The sequence below is a fragment of the Mobula hypostoma genome, chromosome 1, assembly GCF_963921235.1.
Source record: "Mobula hypostoma chromosome 1, sMobHyp1.1, whole genome shotgun sequence".
NCBI classification, from domain to species: domain Eukaryota; kingdom Metazoa; phylum Chordata; class Chondrichthyes; order Myliobatiformes; family Myliobatidae; genus Mobula; species Mobula hypostoma.
The window spans coordinates 47,222,728-47,242,826 of record NC_086097.1 but is presented as its reverse complement, the minus strand read 5'-3'; the positions used below and the strand labels follow the sequence as shown (position 1 = coordinate 47,242,826).

General features: G+C 40.0%; 2 protein-coding genes across 5 annotated transcripts in view; one reads left to right on the top strand and one right to left on the bottom strand.

Moving 5' to 3' along the window:
* Positions 1 to 1,626, bottom strand: part of trmt61a (tRNA methyltransferase 61A) — a 110,314-nt gene extending 108,688 nt beyond the window's left edge. For all 4 annotated transcript variants that reach the window (XR_010017929.1, XM_063047847.1, XM_063047836.1 and 1 more), the window contains exon 1: positions 1,575 to 1,626. The gene's annotated coding sequence lies outside the window, so the exon portion shown is untranslated. The remainder of the gene's footprint in view (positions 1 to 1,574) is intronic.
* A 138-nt stretch (positions 1,627 to 1,764) lies between these two features.
* LOC134346422 (creatine kinase B-type) lies at positions 1,765 to 12,219 on the top strand. The gene is made up of 8 exons (XM_063047794.1): positions 1,765 to 1,878; positions 3,020 to 3,224; positions 4,160 to 4,314; positions 5,800 to 5,932; positions 9,402 to 9,573; positions 10,359 to 10,482; positions 10,565 to 10,754; positions 11,834 to 12,219. Exons 2-8 carry the CDS (start codon positions 3,032 to 3,034, stop codon positions 12,010 to 12,012), a joined length of 1,146 nt encoding a protein of 381 aa, XP_062903864.1. The 5' UTR covers positions 1,765 to 1,878; positions 3,020 to 3,031; the 3' UTR covers positions 12,013 to 12,219.
* The last annotated feature ends 7,880 nt before the right edge of the window (positions 12,220 to 20,099 follow it).

Genomic DNA, 20,099 nt, shown 5'->3' with positions numbered 1-20,099 from the left:
CAACTGAATCGCCAGAACACTAAGAGCTTGATAGAGCACTCATTTCCGAATCAGAAGGTGTGGGTTCAACTCCCACTCCAAATACTCAAGGACCATAACCTATAATGACATCCCATGAAACCGGTTAAACTAAAACCTTGTCTGCTATCTCAAGAAGGCACAAAGATCACCTTTCATTACACTGAGGAATTACTGTCCCCAAGTAGTAGTGAAAGACTGGAGAAAAGTGCACAGCAGAGTAGTCCAAGAGTCAGTTCTAGAACCAGTGCCATCTTTAATGTACATTTCAATGATATACACGTGGGTACAGACAAAATTTACTTAATTTTAGATGACTCAAATCAAAGGGAGGAAGGTTAAACAAAAATACTAAGCTCTTACAGTGTGAAAATAAAGGTGGCACATTATATGCTTTAAAAAATTAAAGAATGTGCTGCAAATGGTCAGGTCAGGCAATTCCTACGAAGAGAAGAATTTCAGGTCAAAGAGCTTGTTTTTTCACGATACTGCTTCCCTTGGCACAGGCCTGCAAATCTGCAAACAAAATTCTAATCACCAGCAACACACATAAAAATTGCTGGTGAACGCAGCAGGCCAGGCAGCATCTATAGGAAGAGGTATAGTCGATGTTTTGGGCCGAGACCCTTTGTCAGGACTAACTGAAAGAAAAGATAGTAAGAGATTTGAAAGTGGGAGGGGGAGATTCAAAATGATAGGAGAAGACAGCTCTTACCTCTATCCCTCCCCCTCCTGTCATCTCATCTCCCCCTCCCCCTCCCACTTTCAAATCTCTTACTAGCTCTTCTTTCAGTTAGTCCTGACGAAGGGTCTCGGCCTGAAACATCGACTGTACCTCTTCCTAGAGATGCTGCCTGGCCTGCTGAGTTCACCAGTAACTTTTATGTGTGTTGCAGTAGTGATAGGGGCTTGTTTTTTCGCGATGCTGTATTCCTTGGCACAGGCCTGCAAACAAAATTCTAATCACCAGCTTTTTCTTTAAGCAGAATGTAATTTTATAATGACCTCAAGTGGGAACATAATCTTGAAGGAAGAATGAGCAACATGCACAAAATACTAGAGGAACTCAGCAGGTCAGACAGCATCTATAGAAGGAAATGAACAGTAAAGGTTTCGGGCCAGATTCTTCAATCAGTACTAGGGTCTCGGGTAGAAAAGTCGAATATTCATTTCCCTCCACAGAGGCTGATCTCCTCCAGCATTTTGTGTGTGTTGCTCAAAACTGCCCGCAAGTACAGAATTTCTTGTACTCGAATGATCTCTTAATAGCAGAATGAAAGACATTTAAACTGAATAACAGCAGAGTACACTTTGCGCTCTACGACATGCTGTGTGGAGAAATGCTGCTGTACTTAGTTCATCAAGTAATGCACTTTTATACAAAAGGCGGGACAGCAGCCGCACGCGATGCCGGCCATTAACACGCTGGTACATTCACTAGCCTTGATCTGTTCCTGCCAGACTCAGCACACAAGCTCCGACGACCGGACAACACACAATCAAACCTGAAATAACTTTAAATCGCGGAGGATCTTTCAACAAGAACCGAAACTCACCGACAAACGCACACATGCACCCCGGGTCCGGACGCGAGAATATGACGTCTCGACCTTCTTCAATTAGTCGCATGCCGATGACGTTCGACACATCCTCTTCGACACGCACCCCTTTGATTGACAAATCGCGCCGTGAATGGGACTAAATTTAGCGGCCAATGAGATGGCGGCCCTTCTGCACTATATAATCCAATGGGAGCTCACCCATCGCTCGGACACCAATCAGGGTGGTGCGGAGATCGGGATAAAGTGGGAAGCACGGGCTTAGAATTAAATTGGTGCCTCAATTTCCTTGCTTATTCAGGTAATGTCTTTATGAAAATCAAAATCAGCTAGTAAACTAAAATTAAAACATTTTTTATTTATTTTGCTTCGGGAAAGATTTCAACGCTGTTTTTGGATTAAGTGGAAAGTAACCTAATGCAAATTAAATGCAATTTCTTGCCTTAAGACAAAAGCACGAGTAGACGAAATAAGAGGAACATCATAACGAAGTTCAGTTGGAATAAGACGTGTATTAAATGTAATAGTGGTTAAGCCTAATCTTGAAGCATCTATTTAAATGCATCGTTAAATGTAAGGATTAGCCGGAGTATTTACTGATTGGTAAATCAACCTTTGCATTCTAATACAATATTGAAGGAATGCGCGTTAGATGAAAATCCACACAATTTATCAGTGCCAATAGAATGAGTTTAATCTTTATTAATAACCTTGTATCATAGTATACACTTAAACTGCGAATAAGATATTTGTTAAAAATTGTGAATGATGCCTGCACTAATCTGTTGAGAGTAAATGCTTTGTTTCTAATCCAAGATTTGTAGACGTTATCACAGATTTAATGTACTTGGATTGTCCTTCATAAATCTTGTATGAAATACAGCGCGATAGGGTCACGAAGGATGAGAAATTTACGTAATCGTAACGCTATTTGAGAATCCCGTGGTTTTCAGCCACGCCAAAGAATTGTAAAATTACCCAGGAAATGCTGGCAGTTAATCGAGAACATGTATTTCTTTCAAATGTCGGAAATGACCATCAGTTAGGGACTTTAATGTCAAAAGTCGGATTTTCGTTTAAAAGCATCCTTTATACTGTATTGAGTTTTGCGGGTTGGAGTACTGCCATGACCTACGTCGTCCTGCAATATATTAAAGTGTCTAAAATGTGCAAGAGACTTTACCATACTCGCGCAGAAGTTTATTTCGATCACGGACGCCAATCACTTTGATAATTTCGAATAATTGTGCAGCTTCAAAGTTCGCGCTAAATGGCCTATTTTCTTTAAGTAAAAATCTGCAAATGAGATGAATTCGTGTTCGTCGTATAGCGTTCAGTGTATCTCTGGTAAACTGGACCCAATGCGTTCAATCAAATCCGCGCTTCGAGAAGCCATTTCTTTCGGCGATCAAACCTAACTCCTGAAGCTGTTTGCATTACAGTAAAGCGTCACCATGCCCTTCAGCAACAGTCACAACCTCCTGAAAATGAAATATTCTTCCAAGGACGAATTTCCAGATTTGAGCAAGCACAACAACCACATGGCCAAAGTCCTGACCCCGGAGATGTACAGCAAGTTGCGAGATAAGCAGACCCCCAGCGGATTTACCCTTGACGATATCATTCAGACTGGAGTGGACAACCCAGGTAAACCCTCCTCCGTGGAGAAGTGTTGCTTTATAAGGTGGGCACAAGTTAGTTTAGGGAAATTTTTAACATCAACTTGGCGCTTGGTTGTTATCCAGCCCACCACAGAATAAAGGGCATCATTGATTCAAAGCTACGGAAAATGTTATAAATAGTAAGTAAAGCAGCCAGTATCCTGGCTTTCCGCTCTCCAATAAATCTGCTAGAATGGATTACAGCCAAGGGCTTTCTGTGCTGGGGTTGGTGGGTGCTGCTGCTCATTTTCCGCGTTTTATTTCCTTAAAGTAGTTGTGACTCCTCGCACGTCGCTGCTGCTTGGCTAGAGAGGCGGTGGCCAGCAGAGGAGTTTCCCGCTTTGAGTCAGCACGATGGCCACATGGTTATGGTTAGTGCTCTCTCCCGACCTTTGCAAGAAGCGGGAAGGCAAGTCAATCCCCACTGGCTTCATCTTGTGTGATGGATTGGTAATCCTGCTAAAACACTTAGATTGCCTGGAATAGTACGAAATCCCTCTACTTTGACGCAAAATATACTAATCCAGTTAGAATGCGGGACTGTGGATTGGTTTGACCCTCCGTAAATCAGCACCGTGACCAAAACCGATTGCCGTTGATTTAAGCACACTGCCTGTTATTTTTGTACTCCTGAAATAACCCACTAAATTGGTCTATTAATTAATCGTTTTTAAGATGCTTGTCTCTGTTCATTATTGTAATACTCATATTGCAGAATGTTTCCTCTCAAGATTTAACTTGAATAACTCGTAAGGCAAAAGAACTGAATGATGTGACCCCTTCCCCCTTCTTCTTTCCTTCCCTCCCATTGTAAAATAAATGCAGCTGAGTACTCCTTTCAAAAGTCAGCGGATATTGTCTGACATTCTAAGCGGATGTGGTGAAAGAAGCGCTACCTGTAATTGTTCTTTTTGTATCTAGGTCACCCATTTATTATGACAGTAGGTTGTGTTGCTGGAGATGAAGAAAGCTACGAGGTTTTCAAAGATCTTTTTGATCCAGTTATTCGGGACCGCCATGGTGGCTACAAACCTAGTGACAAGCACAAAACTGACCTTCACTCGGAGAAGCTCAAGGTTAGACAATGGGTTCATTTCTTTACTAAACACAAGTATAGGTTGAATTCCAATGCATTTTAAAGAATAAACTAACATACTAGCCTTAGTGGTCTTGATCTAGTTTTTGCCTCGGTCATAAAATCGTGGGTTCAAGTACTCTCCAAAGACTTGAGCACACAAAAATCTGGTTGACATTTTAGTGCAGAAGGGGAAGAAGGCATCCCTTTTCCATGGGACATGAAATTCTCATGTGGTTGTGATCTCCTGAAAGATCTTGGGACTCTACTTTGAAGTGAAGCCGGGGAGTTGAGTGCCCTAACCATACATGCCTTTCAATCTCCCCTTCCAAGTAACCCTGCTGCCCCATTCCACTCCTGGAGGGGGGAGTGGTTTCAGAATAAACTTTAAATGAAGTGCTGTAGTTATCAGTTTATGCTCCACGTTGATATTTGGAATGCATAGCACAAGAAATAAATCTCTGCAGGGAGCACAATAAAACATTAGAATCTACCTCTATAAATATTACTTTGTTTTCCATGAGAATTTGCTGCACATTAATTTAGATGCACATTTCCTGCAGTTGTGACCATATTGAAGTGTGGGGTTGGATGTAAATGTTTTATGGCATCCTGAGATTATGAAAGGTGACTTAGTAAAAATAAAACTATGGGAAGTGTTTTAACACCCAGTAATTATCTGTTGAATCCAGCCAGGATTCTCAATTCAATACTTTAACATTATTTTGCCTTGTAAAATAGGATGATTGGATTTAAATACCCTTGAACAATTTGATAATGAGTTTCCATTCACTAAAAAATTTTGCTTGTGATAGGAAGATAATAGTCTAATTTGTAGAAAACTTGTTTTAATAAATGGAATCCTAAAATATCTCCAATTATGATACAAATTAAGGCTCTCATTATATTATCAAATCCACAGACTTCGGAAGCCTTTTTTCCTCTCCCCAATATTTTGCCTAGTAGTGGTTGTTTTGACTGTCATTAGATTTAACTGTCCCTGTTTTTTTCCCCCTCCCCACATCTGGTTTTGACATTTTGAGAATACAAGGTGCCCTTCCTCAAGGTGCCCTTGTGTCAACATTGTACCAGTCTCATAAGTAGCATGTCTTGGATTTGTTCTTCTCCTTCTGACCAACAACTGCATTTATTGGCATTTGTCAAATAATATGGAAAGTGCACCTGCTCTGTTCAGGTCTGAGCTTGCATTCCAACTCCAAATGAAGCTGCAATGAATATTTAAACTCACTTTTGTGCCAAATGCAAAGATGCCTTAAAGTATGTTACTTGCCAATTTATTGTTTCCCTACACGATTATGGTGTACTATAATCTGGGCAATAGTCCAAGATGAATCTGATCTGAAATTATGGACAATTGTATGCCCTTCGGTGGTTATGGACAATTGTATGCCCTTTGGTGGTTAAGAAAATTTGAATAGTTTTTTCGTTAATGAAAGTGAAATAGTAAATGTGATTTGTCTTTTAGGGTGGTGATGACCTGGATCCTAACTATGTGCTGAGTAGCAGAGTCCGCACTGGCCGCAGTATTCGTGGCTTTTGCCTTCCCCCTCACTGTAGCCGAGGGGAGCGCCGTGCTATTGAGAAACTTTCAGAGGACGGTAAGATCAAAAGGGCATAATATGCTTTAACCTTTAAATAGCTGATAAAGTTTTTGAAAATCAAGTTTCCTCAAAACAGAATCCAAGACCTTGTTTTCACACACTTCTGGAGAATGAGCACTGATAATTCAGAAGAGAATTGTGACATCAACTTGTTTGTATTCTTACTGAATATTTACAGTAATGTCTATTCTGTTTTCTACATTTCCTTTTGCCTGAAGATTTTACATTATTGTGTTATCTTCATAAACAATCGACAGCTCTTGAATTGCCATACTGCACCCTTTTCCCAGCCCCACACAAGGATTATTTCTGCCAAAGAAACTAAAGTCCTGTTAACTGACTCATCTCTGAACACGAGGTGTTTCTTGCCTGAAATGGGAACTAAGTTATTTCATTTCCCTAAACAAAACCCACAAGCTTCAAGCTAATCTAGTGTTTCAGCTTTACTGGTAATGCTATTTCCATTTGTCTGTGGAAAGTAACTTGCATAGTTGAACCATTTATGGAAATGAATACTTCTATTCTGTTAACTTGTGACCTCTTGTCAAATTCTGTAGTGTTTAAAATATCAGCTACTGGCTCCAATTTTGTATACAAACTAATGGGGTTTCATTTTTAAGACTGAGCAAGGAAGTGTACATCTCAATTACATATTGTTTTAATGTTCGAAAGGAAATTAGTTTTGAGAGACTGAAATGTTGCCTTTAAATGAAGACTTGGGCTCTCACCAAGTACTCCCTCTTGTCCAGAAAATGAGTCAGTACCATAAAACTTTACACTCTGAATTGCAAGTATGTGTCCAGTAACATTGCAATTGTGGGATTAACTGTAAACTGCCACGTGTTACTGTAGCTCATGGGAGGAGGGACTAATTGTAGAACTTCAGGAAAATTTCTGGACCATATGTTTCAGATTATAAAATCAAGTTGTGCGGAAAGCTTTGAGGGGATGATATCTCACTACATCTTAGTTTCTCATTATACTGTCTTTCAAAACTATGTATATTTTGGCATTTTTAAATGTGCTATTTTGGCAAGAAAGGATTTTACAAGACCAACTTGTAATCTTCACTTATCTTCTGCTTGAGACACTTCAACTTTAAGGTCTAGGGGAAATGTAACAGTTTTTCCCCAAATTATGACTCTGGCAAAAGTTAACAAGAATAATATATTTCAGAATGTTTAAGCCTCACAGTGCATCAGACAGTAAAATTCCTCAAAACAGCATCTCCAATGTGCATTGTTAAAACCCACATGGTGCATCCCAGTATACACCAGGAATTCTGGTCCAAACTCCACCCTAACCTGACTATTGCCATTTTGGTGTTTTGAGATGAGTTTTTTATTTTGGTTACTTTTCTGGCCACCAAGAGATGCTCAGACTGAACCTATAATTACAGGTAGCTAACCTAATAATACAAATGGCCCACATCTGAGTCCCAGTAGTGGGATCATGGACTGGTTGCATAATTTAAAAATATTTCTTGAGGTGCTTGAAGAGGTGCTCTGGCACTACCTGAAACTGGAGTTCCTTGATATTCTTTTATATATAGAAACATAGAAAATAGGTGCAGGAGTAGGCCATTCGGCCCTTCGAGCCTGCACCGCCATTCATTATGATCATGGCTGATCATCCAACTCAGAATCCAGCCTTCCCTCCATACCCCCTGACCCCTGTAGCCACAAGGGCCATATCCAACTCCCTCTTAAAACATAGCCAATGAACTGGCCTCAACAGTTTGCTGTGGCAGAGAATTCCACAGATTCACCACTCTCTGTGTGAAGAAGTTTTTCCTAATCTCGGTCCTAAAAGGCTTCCCCTCTATCTTCAAACTGTGACCCCTCGTTCTGGACCTCCCCAACATCGGGAACAATCTTCCCGCATCTAGCCTGTCCAATCCCTTTAGGATCTTATACGTTTCAATCAGATCCCCCCTCAATCTTCTAAATTCCAACGAGTACAAGCCCAGTTCATCCAGTCTTTCTTCATATGAAAGACCTGCCATCCCAGGAATCAATCTGGTGAACCTTCTTTGTACTCCCTCTATGGCAAAGATGTCTTTCCTCAGATTAGGGGACCAAAACTGCACACAATACTCCAGGTGTGGTCTCACCAAGGCCTTGTACAACTGCAGTAGTACCTCCCTGCTCCTGTACTCGAATCCTCTCGCTATAAATGCCAGCATACCGTTCGCCTTTTTCACCGCCTGCTGTACCTGCATGCCCACTTTCAATGACTGGTGTATAATGACACCCAGGTCTCGTTGCACCTCCCCTTTTCCTAATCGGCCACCATTCAGATAATAATCTGTTTTCCTATTTTTGCCACCAAAGTGGATAACTTCACATTTATCCACATTAAATTGCATCTGCCATGAGTTTGCCCACTCACCCAACCTATCCAAGTCACCCTGCATCCTCTTAGCATCCTCCTCACTGCTAACACTGCCACCCAGCTTCGTGTCATCCGCAAACTTAGAGATGCTGCATTTAATTCCCTCATCCAAGTCATTAATATATATTGTAAACAACTGGGGCCCCAGCACTGAGCCTTGCGGTACCCCACTAGTCACCGCCTGCCATTCTGAAAAGGTCCCGTTTATTCCCACTCTTTGCTTCCTGTCTGCTAACCAATTCTCCACCCACACCAATACCTTACCCCCAATACCGTGTGCTTTAAATTTGCACACTAATCTCCTGTGTGGGACCTTTTGAAAATCCAAATATACCACATCCACTGGTTCTCCCCTATCCACTCTACTAGTTACATCCTCAAAAAATTCTATGAGATTCGTCAGACATGATTTTCCTTTCACAAATCCATGCTGACTTTGTCCGATCATTTCACCGCTTTCCAAATGTGCTGTTATCACATCCTTGATAACTGACTCCATGATATACTGATGTGAACTTCCTCATTTCCAAGCACAAAAGAGCCCATTCCTGTCGCTGCAATCTTTTGCCACATAATAAGTTGTAGATGCATGTGCGTCTGCTCTTCCTCAGGGTCACAACTGCCCTCAGTATACTGCTGATGACCCTGGTGATTATGATTTTTTTTTAAAAGCACATAATCTCTACAATTTTGATATAAACCAATCCTGAGATCTGACTAATTTATCTAATGTTACCTAAATACAGGCTTTCAAGGTGTACATTATATACAGGTTCAGTGTTATTTCAGTGAAGCTCTTTAATTCCCTATAGAAATATATTTTTAAGATGTGCTCTCAACATTTCTTCAACAGATCATTGTCACATTGTTGTTTTGGTGCCTGCTTGGCTCGATCTCAGGAGACTTCATAGATACTTTAAGCTATAAGTATATCTAGATGTTTAGAAAATCACAAATCATTTCATATAAATGCAACTCCTTTTATCTAAACTAAAGGAAAACTTCCTTTTGGAGGAACTAACTTATCAAGTTGTAAAAACAGTTCTTGCAATGTAACTTTCCTTTTCTCTAGGTTTGAAAAGTCTAGATGGTGAATTTTCTGGAAAATACTATGCCCTGAAGAACATGACTGACGAGGAACAGCAGACCCTAATTGATGACCACTTCCTGTTTGACAAGCCTGTGTCTCCATTGCTGCTGGCCTCTGGGATGGCTCGTGACTGGCCTGATGGCAGAGGCATTTGGTTGGTTCCTGGCTTGGGAGTAAAAGATTGAGAATGGCTTTGTTTACAATATTGCAGCATGCTGGAAGCTTTGCATCTGATGAGGATAAATTGATTGACCAGCTGGGGTGAAATTAGTTGGGAGTCCTTTTTTCTTGAAAGGTCAACAATTAGTTGGGAGTCCTTTTTTCTTGAAAGGTCAACAAACAACTTTATTTATATTAAAAAAATATATATATTCCCTTTACTGAATGAGTACATTTTTTATAATTCTTGGAAGGTTTTTAATGTTATGATCTTGGTTGGTTTGGGTGGGGTGGTGGAAAGTGGTATGGTTCAGCTTCAGCAAGAAGAGTTATTTTTGGATTTCACAGATCTGTTTAACTTCAGTTAGCTGTTGTATAATTAGCTAATTGATGACTTCCACTAGGTTGGCTTTATGTGGAAGATGATATTTCTGTACCTAACCTATTTAGATGACTCCACTTCCTGGGCAATTGTATTAAGTTCTGTGCCCAAACATGTAGCCCATTCCTTAATGGATTTTAATTTTTGTCATATTAAGACAAAGTAGCTATCTTCTCTTCACTTTCTTCAATCAGCCTTGGCTATGTTGGCAAATTGAGGACCGTCTTTTGGCCAAAGAATTCTAGTGTGATACAAATTTAGATAAAAATAATGCCTGAAGGAATTGTATTTTGATGTAATAGAATTTTTGTCAAAGCTTACACTCTTAATAAAGCAAAATTACTTTTTTTTGGTCCAGGATATTAATTGGCTTGTTCCAAATTGAACCTGTTTTCCAGGCATAATAACAATAAGACTTTCCTCGTTTGGGTAAATGAAGAAGATCATCTTCGTGTTATCTCCATGCAGAAAGGTGGAAACATGAAGGAAGTCTTCACCCGTTTCTGCACTGGACTATCAAAGGTACAATTGAGTGTTACTGAGAGTCAGTAATTGTCTAAAACTACTTTGTATTTTTCTTTGAACTATTTCTTTTAAATCATAGATTGAAAATCTCTTCAAAAGCAATGGCCATGCATTTATGTGGAATGAGCACCTTGGCTACATCTTGACATGCCCATCTAACCTGGGGACTGGCCTGCGTGCTGGTGTTCATGTGAAACTGCCCAATCTCAGCAAACACGAAAAATTTGGCGAGGTTCTGAAACGACTGCGACTGCAGAAGCGTGGCACAGGTGAGTTGGATTTTACCTGACAGTGGAAGTGCAGTATGTTCTGATGCAGGGCACTTGTTTTGGCAGTAAATGACTGGATCACCACTCTAAATTATTTTCTTGATCATGAAAAGCTGGAACAGTTGATTTCCTGCATTCTGTCAGAAGCACAACTTTAACTACTGTTTTTTTTTTTAGGAAGATTTTTGGACAGATGTAATCTATACACATAACCTTTCAAAATTACCCATAAATCTGGTTCCAGATTACATCTGTCTTACTAATGTCTCAATGATATTCTTGGTTTGCTCGATTTTCTTGGAACAATTAAGGACCTAAAATACTGCTCTAACTTTAAGAAGGAAAATTGTAGCTTTTTGTGTGTGCATAGGAGTAAATCAAACTTTCATGTGACTTTAAACCTCAGTTGTGTGCAAGTAGCCTGGACACATCATGCTCTGCCATTCTCCAAATACCATCTTTGTATTTCAAGATTTTAACAAAAAAAAGCGGTTAGCTTTTCAGCCAAATTTGGACTTTGTTAAATAGATCAAAACCCCTTCTGTTTGGATTATCACGAGTTCTGGCATTCATCCCACCATAACTCTGACTTGTTATAAATTAGTTGCTATTTTTGTTTCCAGTGCTTAAACATACACATGTTTAAAGTGTGATGCATTTCTGCCTACATTAGGAAACATTGGAGCTCAAAAGTTCAAATATTCTTTGCTCTTCCTACCTGTGCTCATGTACATTAGCACAAGATGATTTGAATACAGCAGAAGAACACAATTCCCCAATTGTTAACTGGGGTAGTTAAACATCATTTTTAAACAAAACCTACTGCAGATAAGTTATTTCAAATTTTGCTGGCATTCACTACAGTACAAGTAAGGAACATGGAATGTTTTTAAATACACTTGCCATTTGTTAACTTTCACTTTTGGTATGTTGTTTTAACATGCAAATCATCCAGGTTTAAGATAAAATTCATGTGCATAGCTTTAGATGACAATTTTTAGTATTTCTTTTGTATTGAAGTGGCTTCTGTAAAGCAGCTACAAGTATACTAATACGGTTTGCTGTTCCTTTCTTGCTAGGTGGAGTTGACACAGCTGCAGTTGGTGGTATTTTTGATATTTCCAATGCTGACCGCCTAGGCTTCTCTGAAGTTGAATTGGTTCAAATGGTGGTCGATGGTGTAAAGCTGCTAATTGAAATGGAGAAATGCCTTGAAAAAGGCCAGGCCATTGACAGCCTTATCCCAGCTCAGAAGTAAAGTCACTTTATCTCAACTTCTAACCTATTCACTGGATATATTGTATAATATATTAAAATAAATCCAAGATGCCAGTCTGGAATGGGGGGGGGGGGGGTGAGCCTGGTCTTTGACATAAATGTAGTAGAAATCTTGAAGATATAATCATTGCATTGTTGTTGCTGATGATGAATTAAAAATGAATAAATATACTTTGGTCTGTACAAATGAGTGCACAGTAATTTTCTTAGACACTTGGTTAACCTATCCTTGGTGGTTAATCTGCTGTTAGTGTTTGCAACTAAACACTTGGTGGTGTTAGCATCTATGTTTAAACTGCTTCCTGTCTAACAATGGTCAGTGTTAAACCATAATTAACCTTTGAGCTTTCTAAACTGTCTTCACAAGTGCTGCCTGTAATGAAGGCAGTATATTAACAACATGGAAATGGGACATTCACTGTACTGGTCTGAGTGCTGATATTCCATATGTTACCTCTAACATGTTAATTTGTGTCTCCCTACTACTGCAATCCATTGTTCTTTTCTCCCTCGTCTGTTGCACTAACTTCCCTTCTGATATTCAACTTAACTACTCTTGGAAGGAAGATTGTCTTGCTCTCTGAAAAGATCATTTTTGTTTAATTATCATTGACTTGTATTTATGAAATTCCCCAATAATCACACCACCTTGTGCCGTCAAATATGGAAACCATTTCTCTAGCTTGATCTTAATGTACAGTTCCCTCCTTAGTTCTAGTTGGTTAGCCTGCCCCTTTCTTATCCCACCACCCCGGCTGCATGATGGCCTAACTAATCACAGGTTTATTAAAGTAAATCATTCACTTCTGTGCTAATTGTAAGGTGACATAGCTTTCAGTTTAAACCACATTTTCTTTGTTCTTCAATCAAGAAATCCTGTAGCAAGAATTTATCATACTTAAAGACTGGAGGATGTACAATAGTATTCAAAAGTAGATTAAAGAGCACAAGAAGCAATTTGTTTTTCTAACAGGCATTTTATTTAAAAATTTAAAGTTACACTGGTGACGGGTTAACAGGTAGTGTTTTGCCCATATAATTCTAAATCTTAAACTACTTCATTACAAGTTGGCCCCTATTTAGCATTATTAAACTTTGTAGATTAGAATTTATTTTTGATCATGTGGCAAAAATATTCCTTTCCATGTATAGAATACACACAACTTGTATGTACCTGGATTCATTGATCAAGATTCATATGACCTCTATGCTTCTAGCCTATTATTACATAGTACAGTATATAGGTTTCAGTTATTTAAACTGAACAAATTGCACAAATCTTCTGTGATATCTGTATTTCTCATCATTGTGTTGACTCTTGCAAATTTGGTTGCTCTATTACTGTAGTATATTGTTTCTCAACACTAGTTTTTAAATACAATTACAAGCCAGTTCTTTCAGTGAATGATTTCCTTGAAACTTGGATTCTGGAAACTTCCCTGCAACAATTATTGTGACCAGAGAAATAGATAGCTTCCACTTGACTATCTTAATGTTATTATTTATCTCAACAGCATTCAAAATCAAATGCCCTAACATTATTTTACAATTAATTGCCATTAACATGAATGGCATTTTAACGTGGCTCCCAACTATTTCATATCCCAATTTTTTTCTTCTCTCTATTGGATATGGCAATAAGATAAGCTTACAAAATAATTTGTAGAATTAAAACCTGAAGAATTAATATACTGCAACAATTTAAAAATAAACTAAATTTTAACTAATTCCAACTTCAGAAAGGGACAAGCAAAACTCCTGAAGGTTGAGATGAATTTTGTCATGGCCTAACAAATATAATTACCTCCACACATTACTCCTTTGACTGCCTAGAGAGCTTTTGGATTGTACGTGTGCCTGTTGTCCTAAACTTCCAAGCTTTACTTGCAGAAAATGAGCAAGTAAAACTGGGGGAAAATGCAGAAAATTCAACTAACCACATGCGTATACATACTAATGTACTCTTTGCAATTAATCAGTTGAATAAACAGTATTAAATACAGTTTATTCCAACAATCTGGAAATTTATTTTCCTGTAAGCTTTGATCTTCTCTCTGTTGCACACATTCATTGACCAAGAATTCTTGCATCATCAGTATTATGTTGCTATTATATAAAGTACAAATTTACATAATTTTGCATGTTTTGAGCATTTGTCTCATTTGCAAAACATAATAATAGAGAAAGTAAATTGAGTTTTCAGAGAAGAGCCGGGGGAGTCATGTGGTTTACCTTCAGCTCTCATTTTTCTGATTACTGTGAGGGGAGGGCTGCAACTTAAAGATTGTGTTGTTTCAGACCCTGAACTCTTGATTCCTTGTACCATCCAGTTTTTCCATATCAAAATGTTTCATTTTTATGCTCTGAAGATCATCTATGATATAATCAGATCCTTGTGTGATCATGCTGTCAAGGACTGAATTGTTGATGGTTTACCTTAGAGGTAAAATAATGTGATTTCCTTCAGAATAAAGTTGGATCCCGTGTTTTTAGTCATAAAATCAATTTGGAGTAACACAATGAATTTATGGATTATCAACAATAATGACTATTCTCATGTCAAACTGAGATGATAAATTAAAATTAATTTTATATATGGGACCTTATAAAATTGAATTTTAATAAATTCGTTTTTATAAGGAGCTGCAGGCAATCAAACACAGGAGTTATGATCATTATAAATCACCTTAGTCCTTCAACAGTTAGGTTTAGTTCCTGCTCTGGAAAAACTAAGTTTGTTTTAAATACTTATTAAAGCTGGTAAATTATGAGATAGAACAAACATTTCCAATAGAGTTCGAGAGCTTGTGAATCGTAGAGGCTCTAGACAATAAATAAATGAGGAAAGACCAAGGTCCATCGCATTTGGCTGCTTTGTCGCTAGTGTTTGCATAACTGAGTTGGTGACTATATATGGCAATCAATTTACAAGGGTTTTACGTCTAACTTAAGAAGGAAAACTAAGCAGGCTGAAAGCTGTGGATACTTGTGTTCAAAGTTACGTGTTCCTCCCAAGGGTGTTACACCTACCTTCTATCATGTTCCAATTTATTTGTGTATTATAGACCAACAAATCGACCTAATTAGCGCAGAACAGGTTGCATTTTCAGTTTTTCACTTTTCCCACAGAGAACCTGTACCTACAGAAGATCCAGAACCTTCCAGAAATCAGGCAAAGACATGTAGTATTATCTAAGAGTAAGTTCAAATATTTTATCCCCATAGTGTAAAATGTTTGCTGTTTGTGATGTGTCTGTGTGCTCACACATTCCTTATTTTGCACCAAACAATGCAGATAATATAGGAACATCAACCAACTAGTGCTGCCAGAACTTTGGCCATGGGATTTTTAAAAAACTTTGATGTATTTCCACTATGTACATACACTCAGTGGTCACTTTATTAAATATACCTTAAAAAAGTGTCCACATGATTTTGGTCACCTACCTACAGGAAAGATGTAAATAAAGTTGAAAGAGTACAGAGAGAATTTACAAGGATGTTCTTGGGACTGGAGGACCTGAGTTATAAGGAAGGATTGAATAGGTTTGGACTTGACTCCTTGGAATGTAGAAGACTGAGGGGTGATTTGATAGTGGTATACAAAATTATGAGGGGATAAATGCAAGCAGGATTTTTCCACTGAGGTAGGGTGGGATGACAACAAGAGGTCATGTGTTAAGGGTGAAAGGTGAAACATTTAAGGGGAACATGAGGGGAAACTTCTTCACTCAGAGGGTTGTGAGAGTGTGAAACAAGTTGCCAGCACAAGTGGTGCATGCAAGCTCGATTTCAATGTTTAAGAGAAGTTTGGATAGGTACATAAATGGTGGGGTTATGGAGGGCTACAGTCCCAGTGCAGGCCGAAAGGAGTAGGCATTTAAATAATTCATCATGTAGTAGATGGGCCAAAGAGCCTGTTTCTGTGCTCTACTTTTTTATGACTGTATGACCTTAACACCTGATTGTTAATGCAAATATCTAATCAGCCAATCGTGTTGCAGCAACTCAAAGCATAGAAAGTATGCAGATATGGTCAAGAGATTCAGTTGTTGTTCAGGCTAAACATCAGAGTGGGGAAGAAATGTGATCTAAGTGACTTTGACCGTGGAATGATTGTTGGTGCCAGATGGGGTGGTTTGAGTGTCTAGGAAACTGCTGATCTCCTGGGATTTTCACGCACAGCAGTCTCTAGAGTTTACAGAGAATGATGTGAAAAATGAAAAGTGTCCAGTGAATGGTGGTTCTGTAGGCAAAAAAGCACCTTGTTAATGAGAGAGGTCAGAAGAGAATGGCCGGACTGGTTCAAGCTGACAGGAACGTGACAGTAACTCAAGTAAGTACACGTGGCAACAATGGTGTGAGAAGAACATCTCTGAATGCACGTATCAAACCTTGAATTCAGTGCATGGGCTGCAGTGGCCAAAAACCACAGCAGGTTCCACTCTTGGACCTAATTCAGTGGCCACTGGCTGTACAGCCTACATTGCTTTCTCCTTTTTGAAAAGAACAACTGGTTCATACCTATGTAGTATTTACAGATTTAAGCAATTCACAGGTTTTCTTTAATCTCAAAGGAATGTGTGTTAAGTGGATTGTATCCATTTGTTAACTTGATGAAGATGTCAGTAGAGTGTTGTGTCATTTTTTTTGCAGTTTCCAGTGGATCAAATTCTGGAATGCACTCAATCACAAAATTCTGTCATATTCTGTTGAGTGTTCTTTGTAGGAATTAAGTAATTTATGTGTGTGCTTTGACTTTATTTCCCATGCACAAGGAGTTTCTATACTTCATATTCCACAAACCACAAAATATCTCCTTTCTGAATGTTAGGTTTCCTAAATCATGATAACATGCAATCTATCATATTGTTTAAGCTGTTCCTCTCCATAGTTTGAGCCATAATTTCATCATTGTTATGTGCTGTGTCATATTGCGTGGGCGATCATGATTTTCCATCTGTCTTTAATCTGTCTCTATCCACGACTAAGATTGTTCTTGGCAAATTTTTCTACAGAAGTGTTGTCTTCTGGGCGGTGCCTTTGAAAGACGGGTAACCCCAGCCATTATCAATACTCTTCAGACGTTGTCCACCTGGCGTCAGTGGTCACATAACCAGGATTTATAATATGCACTACCCGCTCCACTGGTTTCACATGACCCTGATCGAGAGGCTAAGCAGGTACAAAACCTTGCCCAAGGGTGACCTGCAGGCTAGCAGAGGGAAGGAGTGCCTTACACCTCCTTTGGTAGAGATGCATCTCCGCCTTGCCACCCCGAGCCATAATTTAGTTTCCTTTTTAATGGCCTCTTCTGCATTCTATCTTCAAATTTTACCGAATTGAAGCTCAATCATGTTGAGTATTTTACACATCAGTAACTCAGCAGGAATATAAAAACGTGAACATGAAGAAATCTGCAGATGCTGGAATTTCAAGCAACGCACATCAAAGTTGCTGGTGAACGCAGCAGGCCAGACAGCATCTCTAGGAAGAGGTACAGTCGACGTTTCGGGCCGAAACCCTTCGTCAGGACTAACTGAAAGAAGAGCTAGTAAGAGATTTGAAAGTGGGAGGGGGAGGGGGAGATCCAAAATGATAGGAGAAGACAGGAGGGGGAGGGATGGAGCCAAGAGCTGGACAGTTGATTGGCAAAAGGGATATGAGAGGATCATGGGACAGGAGGCCCAGGGAGAAAGAAAAGGGGGAGGGGGGAGAAACCAGAGGATGGGCAAGGGGTATAGTGAGGGGGATAGAGGGAGAAAAAGGAGAGAGAGAGAAAAGGAATGTGTGTATATAAATAAATACCGGATGGGGTACGAGGGGGAGGTGGGGCATTAGCGGAAGTTTGAGAAGTCAATGTTCATGCCATCAGGTTGAAGGCTACCCAGACAGAATATAAGGTGTTGTTCCTCCAAACTGAGTGTGGCTTCATCTTTACAGTAGAGGAGGCCATGGATAGACATATCAGAATGGGAATGGGATGTGGAATTAAAATGTGTGGCCACTGGAAGATCCTGCTTTCTCTGGCGGACAGAGCGAAGGTGTTCAGCGGAACAATCTACTGGCTATGCCTGCCTTTTTGTTGGCTTTGTGGAACAATCTATGTTCCAAACCTATTCTGGTATCTGTTACCCGCTTTTCCTTCGCTACATCGACGACTGCATTGGCGCTGCTTCCTGCACGCATGCTGAGCTCATTGACTTCATCAACTTTGCCTCCAACTTTCACCCTGCCCTCAAGTTTACCTGGTCCATTTCTGACACCTCCCTCCCCTTTCTAGATCTTTCTGTCTCTGTCTCTGGAGACAGCTTATCTACTGATGTCTACTATAAGCCTACTGACTCTCAGAGCTATCTGGACTATTCCTCTTCTCACCCTGTCTCTTGCAAAAATGCCATCCCCTTCTCACAATTCCTCTGTCTCTGCTGCATCTGCTCTCAGGATGAGGCTTTTCATTCCAGGATGAAGGAGATGTCCTTCTTTTTTAAAGAAAGGGGTTCCCTTCCTCCACCATCCACTCTGCTCTCAAACGCATCTCCCCCATTTCACACACATCTCCTCTCATTCCATCCTCCCACCACCCCACTAGAAATAGGGTTCCCCTTGTCCTCATCTACCACCCCACCAGCTTCCAGGTCCAACATATTATTCTCCGTAACTTCCACCACCTCCAACGGGATCCCACCACTAAGCACATCTTTCCCTACCCACTCTCTCTGCTTTCCACAGGGATCGCTCCCTACGCGACTCCCTTGTCCATTCGTTCCCCCCATCTCCCTCCTCGCTGATCTCCCTCCTGGCACTTATCCTTGTAAGATGAACAAGTGTTACACATGCCCTTACACTTCCTCCCTCACTACCATTCAGGGCCCCAGACAGTCCTTCCAGGTGAGGCGACACTTCACCTGTGAGTCGGCTGGGGTGATGTACTGCGTCCAGTGCTCCCGATGTGGCCTTCTATATATTGGCGAGACCCGACGCAGACTGGGAGATCGTTTCGCTGAACACCTACGCTCTGTCTGCCAGAGAAAGCAGGATCTTCCAGTGGCCACACATTTTAATTCCACGTCCCATTCCCATTCTGATATGTCTATCCACGGCCTCCTCTACTGTAAAGATGAAGCCACACTCAGGTTGGAGGAACAACACCTTATATTCCGTCTGGGTAGCCTCCCCCTCCCACTTTCAAATCTCTTACTATCTCTTCTTTCAGTTAGTCCTGACGAAGGATCTCGAAGGAAACGTCGACTGTACCTCTTCCTAGAGATGAACTTCGATGTGTGTTGCTTGAATTTCCAGCATCTGCAGAATTCCCCGTGTTTGCGTTTTTAAATTCACTACTGCGAAGCCTCTTCCGGTGATGCCTACACTGAAGAAGTTTAAATGTTTTCTTCAACGGGAGTTCAGTGAAACCATCTCTCACTGCTCCCCATCTGTAATTTCTTCGACTCTTCAACTTTTCTACCACATTTTGACTCAGACTCGCTATCACAGCTTCCCCTATCATTTCAGATCTCCCCCTTCCCCTCCCACTTTCAAATCTCTTACTAGCTCTTCTTTCAGTTAGTCCTGACGAGGGGTCTTGGCCCGAAACATCAACTGTACCTCTTCCTAGAGATGCTGCCTGGCCTGCTGCGTTCACCAGCATTTTTTCTATTAAGAAATTATCAGTATCCCTCCTCACAACAATTGATATGTGCACTTATGAAAAGACCCGTTGGCCATTTCCGGGTTTGTAAAGATGTCAATGCTGCTTAGTACTCTAATTGATTAATGATTTAAAATCTTTGCCCAATTGCAGGCAATAAAACTTCTGATTGAACTTTAGCGAAACATTTCAAAAAATTGTCATCTTGATTTATCTATTGAGATGTTATGCAATCAGTGTCCCAACTTAACACAATCTTGTTCTTCAACACCTCATTTCGTCATGGATACTACATTCTGTGGATACTGTACTACATTCTTCAACTTCGTCTGAACTACTGTCCGTACTTTCCAAACTTTCCTGCATACTCTTTTGGAAATAGTATCTTTGTGCCTCCCTGGCTCTCTCCTGTTGCT